Genomic DNA, 26,336 nt, shown 5'->3' with positions numbered 1-26,336 from the left:
TGCTGAACATAAAGAAAAATGATAAAAAGACCACCACTGGGAATACGTCCCTGAGATGAGGATGTGTATTGTCAGGGTCTTTAAATCTCTGGAGAATGTACTCCTTTTATTAGCCTAAATTGAATAAGGTATGGTTGAATAAGGTCCAGTGATACTGGCCACTAAGTAGTCACTAAAAGTGTACCCTTGGCGTAAGGGTTGTGGAAGTTTGAGCAAACATGGCCTTAACATTTATACAGGTCCAAGGGTACACATTTGATCAGTTGTGTATTGCAGGAGTCTGTTTTATAGTTTAATGTAAGAACATAGGGCTTCTGATACTTCTGGAGCAATTTCACAACCACCATGCACCCACCCATCAGTCAACTTACCAACACTTTGAATTGGGTTTAGCTGCATTTTTCCCTAAATCATAGCATTTTTTTTTTTTTCATTTAGCCAAAAAGATCTGGGAAATTCCTGGAGCATATTCAAAATAGGGCCTTTGGCTTGCTGAGTTACACTACTCAAAACACCAGGCCAAACTCTTTAAAGACTCAATAGTTTGTTCAAGATGCTGTAGTGAAAATCTATTGTGCAGGCACATGGTCCACAAGACTGAAACTGTTTATTGTTACCTGGTGTTCATAACAGGATTCTTATCTTTCTTACCATCTGTCTTGGTTGCCAATTTTGTGGTGTTTTCTGCAAGGTTTTTAAGTGGACTCCTATCATTTCTAAAGCAACATATGATTTTCAAGTGCTCGGAAGTAGAACCAGGCCATAAAACCTTGTAGACAGTATTTCAAGCCATGGTACATATAATTTAACCTACTACATTGAAGACTAAGTGCAGTTCTCCTGGCCAGTTTGCATGCGATCAGCAAAACACAAAGGCACAAACATGGCTCCTTCCTGGCTAAGACAGACGGCAGGGCACCACAGAATAATACTGTCAAAAAAATTTTGTTTAGAGAAGATGTTCATGCTTGAGTCACCAAGTGGATAAGCCCTCAGAACAAGCACCATGAACACTGTCAAAGACTAGGAGGTAGCACCCTGGAACAAGGGCGCCAGACAGAAAGAAAAAAAATGCTTGACAGCAAATGGTAGTCGGTGCCGTCGTCGGTCATGTGGCCAAGTCTGGAACAACCATGCAGCCATCTTACACAACCTGAGCTGGAAGAACATGCGCAAAGGCAGTGAATTGCGCATAATGGACGCTGAAATGGAGGCCCCGTAGAACTGAAGGCGGGACCTACGCGTTTTTTACTTAAATCTGATTGGTGTTGGTGGAGGTGTCGCGACAGATCCCGGGTTTCTGCACATTGTTTGGGGATGTGTTGTATGGACGAACCCAACGACACGTTATGAATTATTCTGCAGTTGTAATATTGTACTGATCTATTTATCCATAAAAGCCTGGGTAAACACGCAGCGTCTTGCAGGTTGCCTTGGTGCGACGGGAGCAGGGAAACAACACCGGTCCTCACTCAGACCGACGGTAAGTCGCTAGAGCTCTGAGACGTGCGGACATTGAATATGTGCTCTTGTGGGAAGCTGAGGCTGCGTTTTGCTGAAATGGTTAAATCATGCAGATTCAGGACCAAGCATAGACATGACCAGGTAGCATTTCCGTCGGAAGATTATATCTAACATAACTATTTCCAGGTGTTTAGGTAATAAAAACGTTTTAGTTGTGGTCACGTTTCATTTCGGGTTGCAGGGGCTGCGTCTTAGCCCAAGCCCATGGACCATTTTGTCTTGTGACCGATACCATAGCTAACTCCGAAGCTAATTTATTGGCTACTAAGTTGTCATACTCTGGAACTAGCTAGTTAGTGATGGTGCCGAGTTTATAAATAACTCTTATATAGGTATCCTGGTGACTTTGTAGCTTCTAAATAATGTTATCCGAATCAGACCTGCTTCTTAGCTTTGGCTGGCAGTGAACTTTAACGTTACCTCATTAATAGCTAGCATATAAGTGTAACACATGCTAGCTACTTCCGTCGTATTTATTTATTTTTTTTTCATTTTTTAAGATTTACTTACAGGGTAGCTGGTTATATGAAAATGCTTAATACTTATACGGTCGTTTTGTTTTAAGATTTGAATTAATGAAGTTCTTAAACTTAAACATAATAGACGGAAAACATGAAGTCGGTGATGAGAGTATCCGTTTTGTAAGGTTTTTTAAATTCAGTTATATAAAGTGGGGAAGTGTTCTAAGTTCACGTGAAATTGTTTCACAGACCCCTTTGATGCTCCTTTGATGTTTTGTTAATATCCCTGTCTCAATCGACATATTGTAAAGTACGATTTGTTAAAAATGTATTAAATTGCCTGTGTTTGTCTATTATAAACCCAGACATTAAAAATAATAATAATAAATGTGTACTAACTATTATATATTTCTTAGAGTGAGAGGACCACAAGACTCCACATCATAAGTATTAAGATGATCCTCAAGTGGATGCTGAAGCTCTAGATCTATACAGAATGGTATGTTTTTTGAGACATTTAATTTTTTTTTTTTTTTAAGCATTTATGTACTTTAGAAAAGTATTTTTATTTCAGGCTGCAGTAAAATTTTGTAGACAAAACATGCATGTCATGAACTTGTTTCCACCACTTGTTAAGAAATTTCTGTTAATAGTGTTCTAAACACTTATTCATAACCTTCCTAAAATATCAGCCTGGCTCTGTTAATTTTATGAGTTTTTCAGGATGGCTGTGCTGTTGTGTAAATTTAAAGTGCAAGATTTTATATTGTTAATTTGTTATTTATTCCAATTGCCAATCACGCTCTTACTTAAATCGTGAAGAAATTGTGACCATGGTTTTTTATGGTCTCGATTAATACATATGTGATCTTTCTAAATGATGGCGATTCTCTTGCATGTATTTTCCTGAATTATGCTCACTCTGCTTTTACGTGTTCATTTATTTACTTTACAACAATCCCGGATGATATTGGTCACACTCGCACAATATAAAATGAAACCCTATTCAATTCACCAATCAGGCCAAATATATTTTGCCTTAAAATAAATTATTATTCATGCAGTACAAATATTGTATTGTGGATCAAGTAAGATATAAAATTAATATTTTTCAGACAAATTCCATCTTCTGCGATATGATTGGTTACAAGAAATCTATGATCATATCTGTCTTCACTGGCCAATGTTGGCGCACAAAGGCAGGACTCAAACACAGCATAACACAATTAAGCACCATATCAATTGGAAATGGCAAAAAATTGAGAAGAGTCAAAAGCGCTTCTGTACTTGGTAGGTTCACCTGCTCTTGTATTGAAACCAGTGGTATTTCTGACGCACAGGAAGTAGAACTCGTGCATCCCGTTATTTAACTACACTATTCAGTTCAAGTTTTTTTTTTTTTTTTTTTTACTTGATGTCTTGGAATCTGGGAAAAGGGGCAAATGTAAGGATCTAAGCACTTTTGTAGGATTAGATCTCTAACATGGCAAGACTTGTGGGAGAATGTTATTGGCATACAGTGGTTAGTACCTACCAAAAGTGGTAGGTCCATCCTTGTGAAATACGTGGTATGAACGGTGTCCAATGATGCGCGCACACAGACACAAAGAGCAGACCGAGCCTTGAGCAGAGAGAGAAAAATGGATTTTTTTTACCTCTCTAATGAGACTTGCTTTTGCTTTACACGGGTGCTAAACACACGCATGCAGACACAAAAAATGTTTTACGCGCACACATGGTCAGTGTTATAGTAAACTGTACATGCATGCACGGATGTTGATTATACCAGTAAAAGACGCGCACTAGGACCCAGCAGGAGAGATGTTTACCCACAAGAGGGAGAGAAACGACTGGCTCAGTTATGATCACATGACACTAGGCGTCAAAACAAGAAGCACACGCGTGCTACATGGTACTCGTAAACCAAGACTTGTTCGTTTTCCAAGTCAAAATGTATTAAAAAATCTTTGCTCGTCTTGTGGAACACTCTTAAACCGCGTTACTCCCAGGTTTCACTGTATTTACTGTTTGTGCTGCTTTGTCTAATATTGTATCATACTGGTGTGAATGGATAGCATTGTATTTAGGTCAGAAAGATGCAATGATATGTTGTGAAAAATAATCCTTAAGCGTGATGTTATTAGCAGCATAAACTGCAGTACAAGAGTGCGCTGTGACAGCTTCACTGGACATGTGATGGAAAACATAATTACTTTGTCAGAGCAAGTTTTGTTTTTGTTCTGTTTTTATTTTTCTATTTAATTATATTTTAGTCAGTCTGTTATTGTTGAGAGCACCTAAAAGAACACTTAAAGATATGCCATATTTTTTTTATTTAGTGTAGGCTATTTAGGTTACTTTTATATTTTCTGTTGCAGCTGGTTTCAAACAGGAAATAGGACACTGTTTTTGCATTTTATATAGATCTTAGTTTTAATAAAAACTAATAAGAGAAATTTTTAGTTAAAAAAAAAAAAAGTAAAATTCTTATTCTAAATTTATTACACACCAGATTAAATATTTAAGTATTTATTGAAATTATTGCTTGAACCTTATAAAAAAATAAGTATAATATTGAAAATATTATACTTCATTTCTTTTATGAGTAAATTACTATTCATGCAGTATAAATATTGTGTATCTCTTGGTTTAGTATACACAATTATAGGGAAGAATGATGACTTGAAAGTTGTCAAAATGATAATCGTGGACACGCATCTCACGGCATGTAAGCCACAGAACTTGATTGCTAAAGGATATGACTTTCCAGAAATTGCTATATTGCAGTATATTCCCAGTTTAATGAAGGGGAATAGTATGGTCGGAAAAGAAAATGGTAAAAAAATATATATGTTTAAGGAGAAAATCCTACCTTCTGCGGTATGACTGATTGCAAAAACTGTTTCGTATATGGTTAATTTTATCACGGCTCTGAAAACGACATGGGGACATAGTCAAGACTGTGAAATCTGCTAAAGTTTAAACCAGGCATGCGAATACGGAGCAAATGTCACTTTGAACATGGCATGGTTGTTGGTGCCATTCATTCTGAATGTTTCCAAAACTGCTGATCTGGGATTTCCAAACATAACCACCTCTATGGTTTACAGAGAATTATGTGAAAAAAAAGAACATCTCTAGTAAGCAGCAGTTCTCTGGGGAAAATGGCTTCTCTGACAGATGTCGGCAGAGAACGGGCAAAATGGTTTGGGCTAATAAAAAGGCAACAATACCTCAAATAACATCTTTTACAATCAAGGTCAGACAAAGAACTCCGAACACACAGGCTTAAAACAGAATGTCTACACTTCATACTGTATGGGCCAACCAAAAATGGCTAAAATAAAATTGGATTGCCTGGTCTGATGAGTATCGATTTCTACTGTGACATAACGACTTAAAAGCATACGTTCGTCGTGTCCATGAACAATTCAGGCTGGTGGTGGTGCAGGTACAACCTACCTGAATATTAAAGAGTTATGGCAGTTCTGAAGGCAAAGAGGGTTCAGTCCAGTACTAGCTTTAATGAGTGGCTAAAGGGACAGATATCGGACTAGATAAATGGCAGATATACAATATAGTCACTAATGACAATAAAAATGGATTTTGATGATTCTCTCTGCATGGTGCCTGATAACTACTTTTTACTAAACAATAAAAAAAAAATCATTTATCAATATGTGGCTGGTGAATTATGATTATTGATTGTCAACTAAAGCAATAGATGATAACTATAATACTTTATTTTATTTACACTCTAGTAGCTGCCAGTTAATATCACTATAAAGTGAATCTTTACGATTGATAATGGGAGCTCATGCCTTTTTTGGACTTGTTTCTTCCATCACATCGTACAGATTCCTGATTGGATTATGATGTGGAGAATTTGGAGGCCAAGTCACCACTTGAAACTTGTGTTCCTTGAAGCATTTTTGCAGTGTGACAGGGAGCCACTGCCATTAGGCAGTACTGTTCCCATGAAAGGGTATATTTGGTCAGCAACAATGTTTAGGTAGGTGGTACTTTTCCAAGTAACATCCACAAGAATGGCAGGACTCAGGGTTTCTCAGTAAAACATTACCCACGAGTCAAACTGCCTCCACTGGCTTGTCGCCTTCTCAAAGTGCATTTAGGTGCCATCCCCAGGTAAGAAATTCTTATGCACCCGGCTATTTACATGATAAAATTAAATGTGTTTCATCAGTCTAGGCCACCTTTTTTCTTTTTTTTTCTTTTAAAAACAGTTCTGTGGTCCAGTTCTGACATGGCAGCATGTGCACCTTGACCAGGCTGCGGCTATGCTGCCTCATACGCAAACTGTGGTGCACTGTCTTCTGACGCCTTACTATTGGAAACTGCATTATCATTTTCATATTATTATAGCATTTGTTATGTGTCTGGGGACGGTTTCACTCTACAATGAAGACTGTTCTGGCTGACTAATGTTGACCGCTGTTTCTCTGAGTACTTGGCTGCAGTCGTTCGATAGTTCAGAACTGGAATTGCTCACAAGTCTACCTGAGCCTCCAATAACTACCTTGAATCCATATTAACAGTCTGGTTCCTCTCAAGATTTCCTCCTATTGCCATCTCGGGGAGCTTTTCCTTGCCATTGTCGCCCTCGGTTTGCTCATCAGGGACTATCTGACCATTTTAAATTATACACATTTACATTCCAATCAAACTTAAATTATTCTTTTGATTGTGTGAAGCTGCTTTGCGACAATGACAATTGTTAAAAGTGCTATACAAAAATTTTAATTAAATTTTCAGCTGTTTAGATATTGTGATGATGTTATTTACCCCACCTATTAGTCGCCATAAGGTTGGTGTCCTAAAATAGCATTTTGCTCATTGGCCAAGTTGGCAGATCGATAAATGAACAACTGGCAAACCTTTGTGTGACATTCTTTGCCTTCTAAATCTGCTTTAGACCATCAGTTGGCTTGTGAAGAGGAACAGCGTACATAGAACGGAGTCAACGAAGCTATTAATGCTACTACAAGTAGTAAAAATCTTTATTATAGAAGGAAACAGTTGAAGAGTACTATGGAAAGTACAGAGCAGAAAGTCCATTGCTTTAAGAAATGAATGTCAGTCAATCTAAATAATCACTGTGCAATCGCCAAAATCATCAAATGCTATGGTGAAACTGGCATTCATGAAGATCATCCTAGGAAATTAAGTCCAAGAGCTACCTCTGCTGCAGAGGATAATTTATTAAAATGACCAACCTCAGAAACTGTAGTTTTTTTTTTTTTTTTTTTTTTTTTTTAGTTTGATTTAGAGAGGAAGATTTTTTTAATGTGTGTCCCACTGTGATTAAGTGGGAGGAGGTGTGTGTGATGTATGGGGTTGCTTTGCTGGTGACTCCTCGGGACTTTTGTGGCATTTTTACATCAGGGCCCCAGAATTAGGGACTCTGAGAACACTTGTCCCCAAAGCCCGGTTCAATTTGATCAGTGAAAACACAATCATTCTTCACCTGGGAACTATTTTAAGTTTACTAGATCAGACACGGATCGAATCAAGCATGAAACCAGTCGACCCTGAGAACAAAAGTAGATCTGTTTAGATGCTATGGCATCAGTTCCTTCTGTCTCATCCAAACTGTTTGCATAGCATGCACCAGTCTCATCTGTTTACTTCTTGTGTGTTTAATGGTGGCTCAAAAAACAAGTAAGCGCAGACTGCTACTTGCTGTTTTGGAGTTTAAATATGTAAGCATGTCCAAGAAGGGTGCACAAAAAAATCTGTGAAGGCTGGCCAGTGGCAGAGTGGGGAGCAATCGTTCCTGAGCATGGTACGAATTTGGTCATGAACCCTTGGTCAAAAATGAAGGCACACTTAACCAGCATGGCTACCACAGCATTTTGCAGCAACCTTGGTTAGGTTCAGTAAGTCAGAAACAGGAAAATACCATATTGGATGAGCATGAAATGGGGGAGGACAGTAGTTGTCTTGTGTCTTCTAGCTTCTCAGAACAGATTCCCAATTAAAAAAAAAAAAAAAAAGAAATAACAGGCTAAAGGGTATGAGGATTGTTAGATATGGGTATGAGGGGTGAGTTACTATGGCTTCTAACAGTTTTGCTGTATCTAAGCTACTTGCTTTGTGATGCTTTTCTTTGACCATTTCTTGGTGTGGTTAATGGTTTTAAGGTCATTTGCAAAATATTTGTATAAATTTTAACTTGATAAACGAACAACGTCTTGAAATATGAGTAGTACCCATGCGTTTGTCTGCCGAGAGCATGTAATCACAACTGAGCCAATGATTTTTCTTTCTCTCTTGCCCTGTGGGATTAAGTAATCTTCTCCCATGCTCATTCACATGCGTCACTTGTATGGTCAGCATCTATGTAGCTGTACTGTTTACTAGGGCTGGTCCGAATACCATTTTTTGAGCTTTGAGTATTTGGTAGTGATCAACATCGAATATTCGAAGCTTCGGTGGGAGGGGGATGAATATATTCTTATGCTGCGGATGCAAGGGAGTGTTTTTTTTTTTTTTTTTTTTTTTTTTTCTTCTTCTTTTTTTCTCTTCTCTTTTAGCATTTTTGTGTAATATGGATACAGGCAAGTTGTCATGAACTAACCTGGGTAGACCGGAAGAAGTAGCTTTAGAAAGGATAACCATGCGATTATTTTAAGGACTCTCGAATGGGGAGCAAGGGAAAACACAATTTAACCTTCGTCCTATTAACACGCACTCGGCGAAAGCGTCCGAAGCGGCATGGGCAAACTTAATGACTGAGCGATGTGCCGCGCCATCTTGTCTCCTTTTATGCTTCCTGTTTCGCGACCGTACTTTGCCGGCACTTAACCAGTGCTGGGATACCATCTCTGCAGTTTAGACCCTACTCCCGGGGATGTGATTACTACTTAGACTGTTCATTTAATAAAACTATGGCAGAGCCCCAGCAGAACTTCTCTGCAGTTCTTCTTGAAGGTCACGCAAAGGGAGTCACTCAATACCACCCTTTTGATTGTTGTATATGAATATCTCAGTGCTGCCTCAATGATTCAAAACGTGTTAAACTGCCGAGAAATACATCAGGGCCAGATTTTAAGTTAAGCTGGTTGATGTGCTTTGTTGCACTCTGACCTTGCACTTTATCACTTTCCCCCAGCCTGTAATAAAAGCTTTTGTGGTCATTTTTTATTTACTATTTATTTTTTGTTGAGTTCAACTGCTTGCCCACAATGAAAGAGTGAATTTGTTCCAGAGAAACTGTTTTTATACAGTATACATTCATGTGTGGTGCTTGTTAACCACAGTGCTACAGCAAGGGTGAGCAGGAGCCTGTGTAAATTTATCCAAGCTGTCCTTGAACAGTAGTCCAACAAAACGTGTCGCGGGAAATTCTCAAACCCCAACCATCCTCGGGGTAGCTAAAAGCAATATTATACCAATTCAACAAATTAAAATTAAACAGGCACATTTTACTTTGTTTATTCTGACTTGCCTCTAGTTTCACAACTATGTTTATAGATTATTATGGTCTAATCCATGTTATAGCAGTTAAAGATCTTCAGTAGCTTAAAAACAGTGTTGATGCTCTAGTTCGGCTATAGAGCTCATTGTGTTTATGGTCTAGTTAAGACTTTTTCGGTAAAAAGGTATGTGGTATATGGTGAAATTGTTGGACATTTTATTATAACTTTTCATCATTAGTATGGTGTAGTTCCTCGTTTTGTGTTCAATACGACATTTATGCGTCTTGGAAATGATGGATACAAGTTCTGCACAGTAACCAGAGAGATTTTGAGCCATTCTTCTTGCAGAATAGTGGCCAGGTCACTATGTGATGCTGGTGGAGGAAGCTCGCTCCTCCAAAACACCCCAAAGTGACTCAATAACACTTAGATCTGGTGACTATGCAGACCATGGGAGATGTTCAGCTTCACTTTCATGTTTATCTTTTACCAGTCTTGCTTTGTGTATTGATGCATTATCATCTTGATAAACGGCACCACCTTCAGGATACAATGTTAGAACCATTGGGTGCACATGGTCCTCCATAATAGTTCGATAGACCTTGGCAGTGACGTGCCCATTAAGCACATGTATTGAGCCTAGGGAATGCCATGATATTGCAGCCCAAACCATCACTGATCCACCCCCATGCTTCACTCTAGGCATGCAACAGTCTGGGTGGTATGCTTCTTTGGGGCTTCTCCACACCGTAACTCTCTCGGATGTGGGAAAGACAGTGAAGGTGGACTCCTTAGAGAACAATACATGTTTCACATTGTCCACAGCCCAATAATTTGCTGCTGGCACCATTAAAACCGACATTTGGCATTGGAACGAGTGACCAAAGGTTTGGCTGTAGCAGCATGGCCATGTATGTAGACCCTATGGAGCTCCCGACAAACTGTTTTGGTGGAAACGGGAGAGTTGAGGTGCACATTTAATTCTGCAGTGAGTTGGGCAGTAGTGGTTTTATGTTTTTTGAATACAATACAACCGGATATCCCTTTCAGACAGCTTTCTCTTGCGTCCACAGATACTCCGGTTGGATGTGTTGTTGTTTTTTTTTTTTTTTTTTTTTTTTTTTTTTTTTTTGTGGTATGCTGACATTACCCTGGATAACTTGCCTCTTGATGCATCGCAAAGACTTGCTGTCTTGGTCACAGATTCACCAGCGAGACGCGCACCAACAATTTGTCCTCTTTTGAACCCAGTAAGAGCAGACCAACATTATGGGTGGCATATCAATGACGATTGGTCACCAGGCTGGTCAAATTTAGCCATGAAACTTCCGACACTAGGTTGGTTTCAGTTTCACTGTCCATATCCTATGTGTGTGTGTGTAAATATATATAAATTCTGCATATATAAATGTGTATAAATTCTTTATACAGTGGTGGCAAAAAGTTTTGAGAATGACACAAATATTAGTTTTCACAAAGTTTGCTGCTAAACTGCTTTTATATCTTTGTTTCAGTTGTTTCTGTGATGTACTGAAATATAATTACAAGCACTTCATACGTTTCAAAGGTTTTTATCGACAATTACTTGACATTTATGCAAAGAGTCAGTATTTGCAGTGTTGGCCCTTCTTTTTCAGGACCTCTGCAATTCGACTGGATTCAATTAACTTCTGGGCCAAATCCTAACTGATAGCAACCCATTCTTTCATACAAACTTTTTGGAGTTTGTCAGAATTTTTGTCCACCCGCCTCTTGAAGATTGACCAAGTTCTCAATGGGATTAAGATCTGGGGAGTTTCCGGGCCATGGACCCAAAATTTTAACTAAGTGGCTCGGGGACCAAAACGTTATCACTTTTGCCTTATGGCAAGGTGCTCTATCGTGCTGGATATCGTCACCAAAATGTTGTTGCATTGTTGGAAGAAGTTGCTGTTGGAGGGTGGTTTGGTACCATTTTTTATTCATGGCTGTGTTGTGAGCCCACTCTCTTGGATGAGAAGCAACCCCACACATGAATAGTCTCAAGATGCTTTACTGTTGGCATGACACAGGACTAATGGTAGCGCTCACTTTTTCTTCTTCGGACAAGCCTTTTTCCAGATGCCCCAAACAATCGGAAAGCGGGGTTCAGCGGATTCCTTCAGCGGATTCAATATGGCTTTGCCCTAGTCCTCAGCAGTCTATTCACCATACTTCCTGCAGAAGATCAATCTGTCCCTTAAGGTTTTTTTTTTTGGGAGAGAAGTGGCTTCTTTGCTGCCCTTCTTGACACCAGGCCATCTTCCAAAAGTCTTCGCCTTAGTCTTCGCCAGATGCGCTCACACCTGCCTGCTTCCATTCCTGAGCAAGCTCTGCACTGGTGGCACTCTGATCCCACAGCTGAATCCTCTTCAGGAGACTATCCTGGCGCTTGCTGGACTTTCTTGGACGCCCTGAAGCCTTCTTAACAAGAATGGAACCTTCTTTTTTTTTTTCTCCTTGAAGTTCTTAATGATCCTCTAAATTGTTGATTTAGGTGCAATCTTAGTAGCCACAATATCCTTGCTTGTGAAGCCATTTTTATGCAACGCAATGATGGCTGCACGCGTTTCTTTGCAGGTCACCATGGTTAACAATGGAAGAACAATGATTTCGAGCATCACCCTCCTTTTAACATGTCAAGTCTGCCATTCTAACTCAATCATCGTGACATAATGATCCCTAGCCTTATGCTTGTCAACATTCTCACCTGAGTTAACAAGACGATTACTGAAATGATCTCAGCAGGTCCTTTAATGACAGCAATCAAATGCAATGGAAAGTTTTTTTTTTAATTGGTTAATTTTCATGGCAAAGAAGGAATATGCAATTCTTCTGATCACTCTTCATAACATTCTGGAGTATATGCAAATTGCTATTATAAAAACTTAAGCAGCAGCTTTTCCAATTTCCAGTATTTATGTAATTCTCAACTTTTGGCCACGACATATAAATTCTGTGTATACAGTGGAACCTCGGATTATGAGTAACGCGGTTTCCAAGTGTTCTGCAAAACGAGCAAAGATTTTAAATAATTTTTTACTTAAAAAAACGAGCGTTGTCGTGGTTTACGAGCACGCGCTCTCTTTCTCTCTCTCGCCAGAGGGGGTGCTTCACTCACACACAATCGGCACAGTGTCAAACTACGCTCACGAAAACACATAACACACACACAGCAGCGCAGGAGAGAGAGAAAAACACACACTGCGCCTGTGCACATAAATGGAAACACTTATGTCGGGATTTATTTTTACTTTTTTTAAGGTAATGTGCAGGTTAATTTGTTTTATTTTTACTTTATATTTACATTTACATTTTGGCATTTGGCAGACGATCTTATCCAGAGCGCCTTACATTTTTATCTCATTACACATCTGAGCAGTTGAGGGTTAGGGCTCAAGGGCCCAACAGTGGCAACTTGGTGGTTGTGGGGTTTGGACCTGGGATCTTCCAAACCGTAATCCAATGCCTTATCCACTGAGCTACCCCTGAGTCCTGCCTAATTGTCTTGCAGATTAACTGTAGTTCTTGAAATGTAGACAGAGATTTTGTTGAGTGTGTTCTTACAGTATAAGCAGCAGTAGATAAAGGTGTCCTTTGTACCGGGGTTCCCCTGCGGGTCCGATTATCCCACAATGCAATCTGGTCGGAGTAAGTGCCCCCAACTACAAGGTTTGGATAAAATTGTGCAAAAGCCACTGACATCACAGAGGACTGCAGGGAGAGATATGTGAGATACACGTTTCAACACTGTTGCGTATTCGCAAGAATTCACATGAATTCACATAAGTCATAAGCAAAACTCATGCCAGATTATTTTTTTTTAATGAAAATTCATTTTACTTTTGTACTGCATGCCCTGGCCCCTAACACATATTTAGTGTTAATTATTTTTATGTATTTATTTTTTTGAGCTGTGGAACGAATAATTTTACTTTCCATTATTTCTTATGGGAAAATGTGCTTTGATTTACGAGTGTTTTGGAATATATATGGGTCATTGACGAATAAGACTTTTTAATAGGTCAATTTTAAAATACCAAAAATATGGATATGTTTGGCCATTTTTTAAACATTTGGAATGTAGTGTACACATGCCTTTATAAAGAAAAGTAAAAAAAAAAGAAGACATTTTAGTGTTTTTACACTTAAGTTAATAATACATAGCCTTAAAAAAGTCATCTGGGGCAACCGTAATATATCTCAAAATCACATTTTTATGTATTATTAAGACTAGTTTACCTCATATCAGTAAGTAGATAAACTGATGAAGAAAGATAAACTTTAGTGCCCTTTCATTTTATGAAAACCATTATTTCACAAGTTTATTCTATAATATCAGAGTCTCCCTCATTATCCAGTTACAATACTGATTTTTACTTCAAAAGCACTGATTAATATTTGAGGCTAAACTGATGGATATTTGGTTATGAATGTAGTGTAATTATTGCCATTTGTTGGTTACCCCACATGAAATACGGTCGCCCCAAAATAAGAAAACCACAGGTATAAAATTTTCAGTTAAAATGTACACAAGACTTCAAGACGAAAGAAAATGTAACTCTTTTTATTCAAATAACATTTCAACATTTAAATATAACAAATCAGAAGGACATTAACATTTAAAATTATATAATTTTTTTTGCAACACACATTAAATGCTTTAAGAACTTAAGAAGCTGAGTAAAGAATCTCTTTTTTGGAACCTTTTTGATTTATTGGACAGGGATGAACACTACTTGCATTTCAATTAACTTTTCAACATTCAAATATTACAAATAATAAGTTTCTTTTTTTTGGCCCTTTTCTTTTCTCATTGTAAGGGCCTTATTTCATTCTTGTAATTTGTTGTTGTGTTTATTTCATTAAAATTTGTTAGTTAAGCATTATACATTAAGTCCATTGAGTTTATTAGTTTAAGCACTTAGTATTATACTCGTAAGTTGTATTGTGACATCATTTTGTAAGTTGCATTGTGACATCATTTCATAAGTTGTTCTGTGACATCATCCCACAGTTGTGTAGCTGCATGTCTATCACACACGTTAGTTGTTCAGTTGTTGTTAAGACACGGAAGGATACAGAAAGGTGTGGAGAACACAAGCTTTTGACCATGATACTGTAAGCTAAAGGATACAGTAAAATAAGTTGTTGTAACTGTAATCTAACAAAGCTACAGAACACAGCAAACGACTTGTCGTGACTACAGTGGATTTATGCAAGAAACTGTAACAACCGTTGTACTTTGTTGAAAATAAAACGAGAGAAAGAAATCAACGGACATCTGGAGTCGTGAGTAACACTGTGTAACAAGAAAGATACGCGTCAGAACTTGTGAATAACATGCACGTACACTCATCTTTGCAAGTTGTTTCCTCAGATTTATGTTTAGCTTTCTTAATTTATGCTTCTCAGCCTGCAGTCGTTTACAACATTTCTCAGCTTTCTTTTCTCTATCTTTTCTCTCTGGTGTGGAGGACATTTGTGGATGGAAACCCTCATTCTGAGGTGGAGCATCCACCACCACACACCCCCCTGGACTCTCTTGCTGCCCCTACACTCCTTCTACACCTGCTGGATCTGGCAGTGTTCTCTATGGATTGAGGTGTCAGGTCCATCATTGCCTTCTCCATCTTTCTTCTCTCCCTGTATCCTCTGGATGCAGCCCTCCACTTGTTTCTCAGATTATTCCTCTCCCTCTCTGATAACTCATCTGACTTCGCATATGGAATCTTCCCCTCATGCTTTCTTTTTTGGTAGCTGAAAAAATAGTGTACAGAGTTGTTCATCAACAAGATAAACATTCTATACCTGTGCTCTTTCCTCCTTATCCTGAACCTACTCTCTCTTTAGAGAACAGCTGTTTTGGTGACCAATGTTTAACAGCTTATTGTAGCATACAGTCTAAACTGTTTATTTGATCTACCCTGGTCTCCTACTTTCTAAAGCTCTAGTGACTCTAGCTCACTGCTACAGAAGCTATTTTTTCTTTACCTCTTTTCCTTGTGCCATCTAGGAAATGGGTAAAATAGGTTAAAACTTGTTTTAAATGACTAATACATGTATAGTCACATAAATAGAATGTCATTGTGTAGTTTTTTTTTTTTTACATTTTTCCTGTAGGATTGAACTACAACAAAAAAATAAATGTTTATCCCTATAAAAGGAATGGAAAATGGCTGAATTTAGAAAAAAGAAATATACAAATAATTATGCTTAAACAATTAACTCTATTTATATAATTAATGTATAGAATGTGAAAACTACAAATATAGGACATATATCTACCATTTAAAACACTTAGCAGTGGTCGCCCCACATGATACTCGGTCCCCCCATATGATGTTTTCAAGTTCATTTAAGTATAACAGGCTAACAGTTAGCCTCAGAAACCAAACTAGCTTCTTCTAGTGACAAAGCACTATCAAATTTATCATTAAAATATAGATTTGTGGGGAAAAAATTATAATTCAGTTTTGAGGTGGTCGCCCCACATGATGACCAAAAGTGACTACGACATCACAGCAGTTAAAAAACAGCTTTTTCTTACTATATGAGAGACTGATTTACCTTACAGTTGTTTCCAGGGGGTCTTCACTTGTGTCTGGCTGATGCAGTATCCCATCCTTGAGATGTTTTTTAAAATAAAGGTCCCAAAATTGTGGTTTGTTGATGGTCGCCCCGGATGATATTGATAGAATCAACATAATTTGGACAACATTCGTTTGTATATCATGATAGAAATATATGAGCAAATGCTTTATAGTTTTGTCAATGGATGTAAAACATGTTTGAAATTATGCCAACTAGGAAAAGGGATATGTTTAAGTTGATTTAAAGTGTTTTTAAACCAGTTGTCCTAACAAAAGTCAAGGCCGGACGGTCGCCCCATATGATGTTTTGGCATTTCGGATAGCAGAACAATGATGAAAAACTTAAAAATTTGAAGAAGTTAGAGTGGTTTAGTAGGTAAAGAAGGTATAACAAGTAGATGAGAAATTTTTATGTATTTTTTTTAGTTTTTTCTGCAAAATAAAATTAACCCGGACAGAAAAAGGGGGCGTCACGTCATTGACCCATAACAAACTTTGGAGTAACTACACTTTAAAATTTAGCTTTACTTAAGTTTAAAAAGAAATTTATTCTAAAGACAACCAAATATTAAGTGTTTATAGCCCCCTACAAATGTTATCCAAGTATCATATTTGGATTTATTATACTGGATTTATTTTTACCTTTGTGCAGTTCTTCATTGTGCTGTATTGCATCCCTTCCGCTGATGTACCCTGGATGAAGTTCAGTGAGTACTTTGCTCATATTTGTACTTTTTTGGTCAGTAACATGAAGTATTTTATTAATGTATTTGAATTGCTTTCCAGAGTACCTCCTGACTGAAACTGCAACACTGATGACTTATGGACAAAAATCTAAAACTATCTGACAAGAATTTTAAGAAAGCGAGTTGGACATATGGATCAGGGTAATCAAGATGACATTTCAAGTATGAGTGAGTCTGTGGAAATACCTTCATCAGAATTCACCTGTACAAGTTCAGTACCAAATTCTGTGCAAGGCTCAAATCATGAACCAGTACATGCTGTGGAAAACCATGTTTGCTCTGTAAGTCATCAGTCAATGTATGTTATACCAGAACAAATGGATTTGTCTAAAAATGATGCACCTATGTTTGAAAAACCTTTGTCAAGGACACCACACAATGCTGCACTGGTGGCTGTGACTAGATTTGAGGATTATTCGGATGTTAGCAGCTGTTCTGAAGCAGATTTTGACATTTTAAACGGCTCAGAAAAAAACCCTGACCAGTCTTCTGAATGTCAGAAAACAATTGGTTGTAGAGATAAAAATGAATTGGAGAAAGACTTTTGTCCTGCTGTAAGACCTAATGCATTGGCAGCAAATGACGAAGCCACAGAAAATCAAAATTATGTCTATAGAGCATCTCCTGAGACAAAAGGAGAAAGACAAAGTGGCAGTTTGGATAATGTGTTGGAGGCTGATAATCAAATAGAAAAGTCTTCCTTAAATCCTGAATATCAGTGTTCAAATCTCACTACTGCAACAGGTGAAAATGTATGCCCTTTGGAAACTGAGGAACAAATGAAAGGAGTACTTACACAGAACACAGACTGTGGTGTTCCTGAAATAAGCAAGAACTACAGAGACACTCCAGCTACTACAGCACAAAACTTCGTATGTGCTTTGGATTTAAATGCCACAAAGCAGAATATAAAAGATGATGAGAATGCAATTAGTACTGGAGATGTAAGTGCACAAGATTGCCCCTTAGAAGGAATAAACAACATATGTGAGATCAAAAATGGTACTGCAGAATATGAAGTAAAGTATGGCGTTAAAAATACTGCTCATAAAAATGAAGCAAAGACTGATGTGACAGAGAAAAGCCAAGACGTGGAACATGGCAGTTTTGAATTCTTAGAATCATGTTTTGGTTTAAACAGTATGGTCCATACAAAGTTGGAGCAAAATACTGAAACCTTTTCAGTGACTGGGAATATGATTCAGGACTCCCAAAATTGTGAGATTGCTCATGTGCAACCCCCAGTTCTCGCAAGACCTCCACTTGAATCTGAACCCACTGATCATATAAGAGAGGCAGCAGATGATGGTCTGCAGGAACCCCATAAAACAAGGACTTACAGTACTACTTCTGTTTCTCAAGATCTTGGACAACAAAATGACTTTATAGATGACCAAGTCATTGAAGGCTTAGCTGGACCTGAAAGTACATATAGCACAGGAATTAAAAACAGTGTGACCTTGTTGTCATCAAAGGAATTAATGCGAAAACTACAGCCTGTTGTCCTTCTGAAGACAACCAAGCGTAATGCTAAAGATGGAAACATGTATTCTTGTTCTGTGTGCAAAAAGAACACACTAAATTTAGATGAACTTGTTGAACACCACCACAGCAATCACTCTAAACATATATTTCAGTATTGCCCCACCTGTGGAGCCTATTTTTCTAATGGAACATTGGCAGCTCAACATTTGTGTGGGCAAATTGGGCCAAAAGACATGCAGCCACCTGAACTAATATTGCCAACCTCTAAACAACTGACCGAGAAGCTTGATGCAAAATACCAATGTAAGTACTGCCAAAAACCATTCATTAAAAAGTCCTACTATCAAGATCATGAGCAAAGGCATAGAACTGTAACACAGCATAGGTGTAATCGTTGTGGCTTATACTTTTCTCATGCAAAAAGACTTTATGCCCACAAAAGAAAAGTTAGATGCACTCCTTTGATACTAGAACCCAATAAACTAAAAAAGTGCTTTCTAACAGCCCCAAATAATACAGCAAAATCAGACATTACATTTGGAATTGATAGTTGTCAAATTGGCCTTCCTGATTGTTTTGTAAAACTTGTAGACATAAACAAGGAGTCATCCCTACAGAAAGTAAATTGTCCCGTTTGTGGAAAAAGGTTCAAACTCCGAGCTCAACTGAAAGTGCACTTTAGATCGCACACAGATGCAAAGCCTTTTAAGTGTAGTAAGTGTAAGAAGGTTTTCAAATATTTGTGGAATCTTGACAAACATAAAAGGGAGCTATGTTCTGGAGACACTACAAAACCACACTTTCCCCAACCACCTATTACAGAAACATGTTTTGGCAAATATGCCTGCCCCACCTGTCCACAGGTTTTTAGGTACACGTACAACCGAACCAGACACATGCGACAAAGGTGTTTGCAAGAATATATGCAAACTGGAAAAGGAAAGGTGGGCAACAGGTATAAATGCCCCTTATGCAAGGAAACATTTTCTTTGCCTTCTAATCGGAATAGACATATTAAAAACACTTGCTTTCAGCAATACAAAACAAGGAGGCATACAGACAAAAAGAAACTTTTCAAGGCAAGTATCAAAGAAGAAAAAGAGGAAGAGCAAGTGGTGTCGACAGAGAATTTTCCATGTTATAAATGTAAAGTGTGCCCGGCTTTGTTTGCACATAAATCTGGAGTCTATAGACACATGAAGAAACATTCATTGCGGCAGGCTTCTGCAGTACCAGTGACTAACCCTGACAATGTTACTGAAGTGAAAGAATCAGACTCCAATATTGGGATACCTCAAAGCCAGCAAGATTCAGGCAAAAAGTCATCTGATATGGACACCAGTACCACTTTACTTTGTAGATTCTGTGATAAATGTTTCAGTTCGGCTGACTTATTGAAGAGTCATCTGCAGCTTCATGGGGAAAAAAAGCCTTTTCAGTGCTTGGACTGTGGTAAAAACTTCAAAAGGCGTGGACACTTAATAGTCCACAAAAATGTCCACAAACGAAGGATTCAGTGTTCTGTCTGTAAAAAAGTTGTGCCCACTATTGGAGATTTGCTAAAACACAGACAGTCCCATATAAAAAAGGGTATGCTTCAGTGCCCTGATTGTCCAATGCAATTCAAGTTTCCTGTCTACTTGCTAAGACATGTTGCATGCCATGCCAAGAAAGAAGCCGTGGCAAAATCATATCTGCCTGCTAAGGGTCCAACCAAAAAGGCAGCAGATGAAAAAGTGAAAGTATTTATAGAGCGCTTTAAGTGTGGAATATGCCAAAAGGGATTTGTTGATTCCAAATCAATGAGTGAGCACTGTTTAACACACCTTCCAGCTGGGTCCAAATGTCCAGTTTGTAAGCATAATTTCACAAGTCGAACTGCACTAATTCGGCATATTCGTCTTCACACTGGTGAAAAACCTTTTCCTTGCAATATATGTGGAATGCATTTTCACAGGAAGGAACCGCTTAGAGTTCATCAGGAGAAATGCAAGGTATTTAAAGGAAAACCTGTCACTCCATTATCACCCCCAACTCAAACTCGTGAAAAACGAGCAAAAGTGAAAGCCGAATCAAAGCCAGAAAAAATTCCCCAAAAATATTTTTGCTCATATTGCCCACATATATTTGCCAGGTCTGGTAATTGGAAACTGCACGAAAAAGCTCACATGGGTAACAACCTTGTACCATGTTCAAAGTGTGGGAAATATTTTAAAAGGAATAAGGTTTATGGACATCGGAAACACTGCAACTTTAAAGAATCCGCCTCTCGAGAGAAATTTAACAGTGAAAAAAATGAAAATGCCCATAAGAGTGAAGACAAAGATACAAATTTAATTGTTACAAACAGAACATGCAGAATAGCAAAAGAAATGGGAACAAGTATCAAGGAAAGGTTTAAGGAGCGCTGCCCACATTGTTCTAAGCGTTTCCAGTTCAGATCTTACTTGCTAAGACATCTTCATACTCACTTGGGGAAAAACACATTTGCCTGTAAGCATTGTGGTCAGAAATATGACTGTAAGAGCTCATGTCAACAGCATGAAACCTTATGTGATGGCATGTTAAGTAAACATGAAGCGAAACAACTGAATGAATCTGAAGAAACCAAAGTCATGCCAGGTAGTGCAACCAGTCTAAAGGGCTGCACAGTCATTATAGGAGCAAATGGTGAGCAATTGAAGTGCAATTTTTGCACAAAAACCTTTACAAAACCTAGAAATCTCAGACGCCACATTCTTACCCACACAGAAGTCAAACCATATCGTTGTAAAACGTGTGAAAATTGTTTTTCTCGATACGATCATCTGAAATATCACCAGACACGGTGTAGAGGCAAAAAGCAACATCTTGAGGTGCAGAATGCTGCTGACCATGTTGCCTCTCAAATCAAGAGACAGCCACAAAGTGAAGAATTTGAATGCAGCACTTGTTTAAAGAAGTTTTTTACACAAAGCAACTTAACAAGGCACATTTCCATGCTACATTCTACTTTTAAACCATTTTCCTGTAAAAGATGTGGTACTGGCTTTACCTGTAAAGACAGTCTGAAGAGACACAGTATCAGGGTGAACTGCAAGGTCTCTTCAGCAGAATGCCCAGAACCAGTGCAAATGCCAACCAATGTAAATACTCCAGTGCAGACTTGCAGAGAGACATCCAAACTTGTGCAACGTATAGAGGTACACTACTCCAATAAATGGAAATTTCAATGCGAGTACTGCCCTCGACGGTTTAAAAACCAAACACAATTAAAAGTCCATACCCGTCTTCATACAGGAGAAAAGCCATTTGGTTGTGCTAGTTGTAATGAGCGTTTCATCAGAAGAGACTATTTAAAACGACACTTGACTAAATGCAGAGGAAAAAACGATAATCCTAAAGTGCTTTGTGACCGATGTGGTGGACTGTTTACTCAAGAAATGCTTGAGATGCATCAAAAGAGCTGTTTCATCAGCTTAAGGTCCACAGAGTGCCCTGTCGGTGGAAGCAATATTTCAAGTCCTTCAAAGGTCAAGGGATTTTCCTGTGTCAACTGTAATGATCGCTTTTTATTGTTCTCCCAGCTTCAGCAGCATATTTTTGTGAAACACAAAACCGATGAACTACAGTCAGATTTTCTTGAGTATGATCAATTAAGTCATGTGCACGTTAAGGAGGAACCAGTAGATGACGGTTATGCTGGAAACTTGCAGAATAGTGGTCAAATATATGCCAAGTATGGCCATGGCAATGGTGAAAGGGAAAAGCCTTTTGAGTGTGTGGAGTGCAACACGCGGTTCATAACTGCCAGTGGACTTGGCATGCATATGCGCACTCATACAGCATTATACCCTCTATCTTGCAAAAAATGTAACAAGGGATTTTGGAGCAAAAATGTCCAGCAGAAGCACACGAGAAAATGTAAAGGTTTAGAACCCGCAGAAAATGAAACCAACAAAAAAGATGCAGTTTCATCAGAATTAGAGGGAACTCCGAATGATAAAGTCCTAGTCTTTAATAAAGGTTCCAACACAACAGGAACTGGTGTACTCCAGACAAAGTTTTCATGTAAAGACCAAGATAAAGGAAATGCTGACAAAGATGCAGCAGTGGTTCACAAATATCAGTGCTCTGAATGTGAGCAAAGTTTTACAGATGGGCTTATGCTTATAAGTCATCTTGAGGCTCATGGGCGTGAAGACCAGGAACGTAAGTTAGGCAAAAGCCACTCCTGTCACATTTGTGGTAAGACCTTTGATCAAGCAGGCACACTGCAAAGACATGTGAAGACTCAGCATCAGGAACCTGCTAAGAATACTTGTCCAGAATGCTTTAGAAGCTTTCGTTATCCCTCTGATTTGGAATTGCACAGATCTTGTCATGACCCTAATCGGCCATTTGTTTGTGGGACATGCAATTCGAGGTTTTGGACTCCTAAATCCTTGAGTCTTCATCAAAGGCTCTCTCACTCTACTAGTGAACCACTCAAAACAATTGAGTCCACTTTAAGAACTGATGGAGTGTCTCCTAAAGTATTTACCTGCCACCCCTGTAATAAAATTTACACTGTCAAAGGGTCCTATTTAAAACACCTTAGAGTTAAACATAAAGGGTATTCAAAAAGCCTTGATGTTAAAAGTGCTACCACCGAACAGCAGTTGAGCAGTAGTGACTCAGATGGAAGTGATGCCGATGATAAAGATATTGGTGATGATGACTCTGACTCTGCCCCCTATTTTCCATGTCATGTCTGTGGTAAAACATTTGTGACATCAGAAAGTCTTGAGGATCATCAAAGATGCCATCTTGGTGAAAAGCCCTATGAATGCGAAGAATGTGGCAAATGTTTTGTTCAGCTTGTCAATTTGCAGCAACATCAGCGCAGCCACAAATCTGAGTTTCAGTGTCAAATGTGTGGTAAAGGTTTTGTTTCACTCTTTGCATTGCGCAAACATAAGCACACTCATGTTAAAAAACGTCCTCATCGATGCACAAAATGTCATTTAAGTTTCACACGGTCCTCACAGCTAACAGACCACATGACCACACACCGTGATGAAAACTTTCCCTGTGATCTTTGCCACGAAAACTTTTCCTGTAAATCCAGCCGAGCAGAGCACCGAAAAATCCACACAGAGGCAGAGGAAGAGCTCCCACCCTTAATTCCACCAGCAAAGCAGACTTCATCCCTACCAATATTAAACAACCCTTCATCTGGTACTGTTCAGCAATACAGATATCGCTGTGAAATTTGTCAGGTGCGATTTCCAGATCCTGAGCAGCTCTCTGAACATGGCTGTAATCCAGCAAAGGAGCGTCCATACTCGTGTAAAGACTGTAACAAGCATTTCTTGCATGGTTCTCACCTTAAGAAACATCAGCTCACTCATCAGTTATCTGGGACACGGTCCTTTCAGTGTAATAGTTGTCACATGAGCTTTAGCCATCGCCATCACTTCCTGACCCATTTGCAAACACATGGTGGCGAAGACTCTTCCAAACTTCAAATGGATGATGAAGTCAAGATATCAAACACTGATGATTCTAATCAGGACAAAATTTACAAATGCCCAATTTGTCCTGAGAGTTTCTCACAAGTTTTGGAGCTAGCAAATCACCTTTCTGTTCATGCAAACATGTGCAATGTTTGCAACAAGACATTCTCAACTAAGCAACAACTTGAGAAACATGAACAGAGCCATTTGTCTGCAGCTACACAGTATGAGTGCACAGAATGCGGCAAGAGCTTTCTTGGAAGTGATGCCTTTCGCCAACATTATTGTGTTCACCAAAAACATTCTTTAGAAAATTCTGAAGTACTCACAAATAATGAAGAGGAGGATGTGGATGTAGGAGAGGACTTTTATAATTGCTCCACCTGCAACAAACGATTTCCTTCCAACTTCAGTTTACAGGAGCACCAAAAGTTGCATGAACTTGAACGTCCTTTCAAGTGTCTGGTTTGTGGAAAAGGCTTTACCAAAAAGAAATATCTTACAAAGCATCAGCAAACGCACAATGAGCGGTCCCATCAATGTGATTTGTGCTCAAGCGTCTTCAAAACAAGACAGTCACTTTTATCACACCGTAAAACCCATGATGCTCACCGTAAATACCAGTGCTCAGTTTGTGGCAAATCATATAAAACTCCACATGACCTTACAAGGCATGAACAGAAGCATCCTAAATTGCAAACATTTCGTGAAGCAAGTGGAGACCACAGATGTGATATGTGCTACAAGTCCTTCAACATGCTTTCTCAGCTGAGACAGCACCAGGAAACACATGTTGGACAAGTAGTCTATGAATGCACAGAATGTGACAAGGCATTTGCTTTTCTACATCTTTTAGAAGAGCATCAGCAAACTCATAGGACGACATCAGATTCTTTCCCATCCCAGTCACCAACTGACTTTCTTTTTCGAAGCCCAATGATCGAGTAGAGTGCACTGTAGAGTATTTCCTGCAATGCAGGTGATTCTTAGTCATTCAGTTTTCTGAACACAAAATTGTATAGTTCCTTGACTCATGTTGTGGGTTCATGCTTTTCTTGTATGCTAAGTTTGTTTTTCTAGGTTAATCGTTTTAGTACTCTGATATGTACATACAAATAGATTGTTGTTTTTACTACTGCACTTCGGAGAACTACTTACTGAATTTCTAGTGTTTATAGAAAGCTCCAGATAAAGGTAAATTATAACTATTGTTCTAAAACTAAATAAGGTGTGAAAATGTGCATGCTAGGAATAATTGACAGTGTAAATATTACACCACCACCAAATATTATACAGCAGAATTAAATATCAATCCACAAACTGTAACTTTTTGCCATTTATTCCAAAGTCTTTTATCAAACAATCCTGTTAACTTTTGTAATTTGCTGACTCAAGTTGTTTTAAATTCATTTTATGTTTTAGTTCTTAAAACTTTTGTCCTAATAGCACATATATCTAATACCCATGTAACAAACGGAGTCATTGTTAAATTGCTAGGGTTTGTAGTTTTGCTAGAGTTGTCTGTCTTTTGTATGTTCAGATGGGATTCTTGGTATCTTTCTTCTTATGTATATTTTATTGTTTAGTTGATTACTCTTTCATTTGCTCAATTGGTGTTTAAGAGCACCTACCAAGCATTCCATGACTTGCAGTTACTCATAAAAGCAAGTCCCTACATTATGTATATATGCAGTATGTATGTACTCATTTGTAACTTTTTTTTTTTTTTAACAATTTTTACGTTCATGGTGTATTCAGTTTTCAGACTTGGACAATAAAGCCATTTGAATAGAGTTGTCATTGTTGGTCTGTATCTCTTATATCCAGGGACTGTAGTTGTATTTTTGGATAAGTCATGGAAAAAGTCGTAGGCAATTATTTCATAGTCTTGAGTACCAAATACTATTAACAGTGTCCTCATCTTATTTACAGTAAAACAAAATTTAAGATGCTAGACCACTTAGGAATATCAAAATGATGTCAGTAAAAGTGAATTCAAGTTATGTAAAACTATTTTGAAAACTTCAGATATCTACCGCTAGTTGTCTACCAAGATGATTGTGTTGCTTGCTGTCACTTTGGTGTGCACATGGAGGGAGTGCTACAGTTGTCTTGTGAAAGTGTACCATTTGTCCAATGTTCAAATAAGTTCAAATAAGGTTTGGTACTCAATGTGACTTACAATATGCAATTTTTCTTTAAATAATTTTACTAAATGTGCTTAAAAATAATTGTAATGTTTAAGTAAAAAAATGGTTGGCTAGCAATATAGTGTAATAGTAAATATTTCGGATTTTACATTGTGCAAAAGTGAGACACTGGAACATCAAATGGCCATTGTGCTAGTACCTCCTTTTTAGTGAGGTCAGTCAAAGGCTGGTGATATCTAAAAAAAATTTTTTAAAATGGGTACAAACCTGCTATAGTAGCCAGCTATTCAGGACCTGCCTTACCCCCTTTTTTGGTCTTGGCAAATCACAATTGCTGCAGTTTTCCTTATGGAATTTCCTTAATGGTCAAAAAAGTATCCATCCATCCAGTAATCATATTGTACTTCCTTTCACCCAACTGAGCACTTTGTAGGGGCAGGGTT

At 38.3% G+C, this 26,336-nt stretch overlaps 1 protein-coding gene across 4 annotated transcripts; it reads left to right on the top strand.

Moving 5' to 3' along the window:
* Positions 1-1,058: 1,058 nt before the first annotated feature.
* znf1035 (zinc finger protein 1035) lies at positions 1,059-25,536 on the top strand. 4 transcript variants are annotated; one of them, XM_053494111.1, is made up of 5 exons: positions 1,059-1,483; positions 2,402-2,484; positions 3,101-3,275; positions 16,688-16,742; positions 16,822-25,536. In XM_053494111.1, the coding sequence occupies exon 5, from the start codon at positions 16,913-16,915 to the stop codon at positions 24,689-24,691; it is 7,779 nt and encodes a 2,592-aa protein (XP_053350086.1). In that variant the 5' UTR covers positions 1,059-1,483; positions 2,402-2,484; positions 3,101-3,275; positions 16,688-16,742; positions 16,822-16,912; the 3' UTR covers positions 24,692-25,536. The 4 variants fall into 4 exon arrangements, with proteins under 4 accessions (XP_053350086.1, XP_053350084.1, XP_053350087.1 ...); XM_053494112.1 differs by having other exon boundaries at positions 1,479-1,605; XM_053494109.1 differs by lacking the exon at positions 3,101-3,275.
* Positions 25,537-26,336: the final 800 nt, after the last annotated feature.

The sequence above is a fragment of the Clarias gariepinus genome, chromosome 4 (genome assembly GCF_024256425.1).
Source record: "Clarias gariepinus isolate MV-2021 ecotype Netherlands chromosome 4, CGAR_prim_01v2, whole genome shotgun sequence".
NCBI lineage: Eukaryota > Metazoa > Chordata > Actinopteri > Siluriformes > Clariidae > Clarias > Clarias gariepinus.
This window is presented reverse-complemented; position numbering and strand designations above follow the sequence as displayed.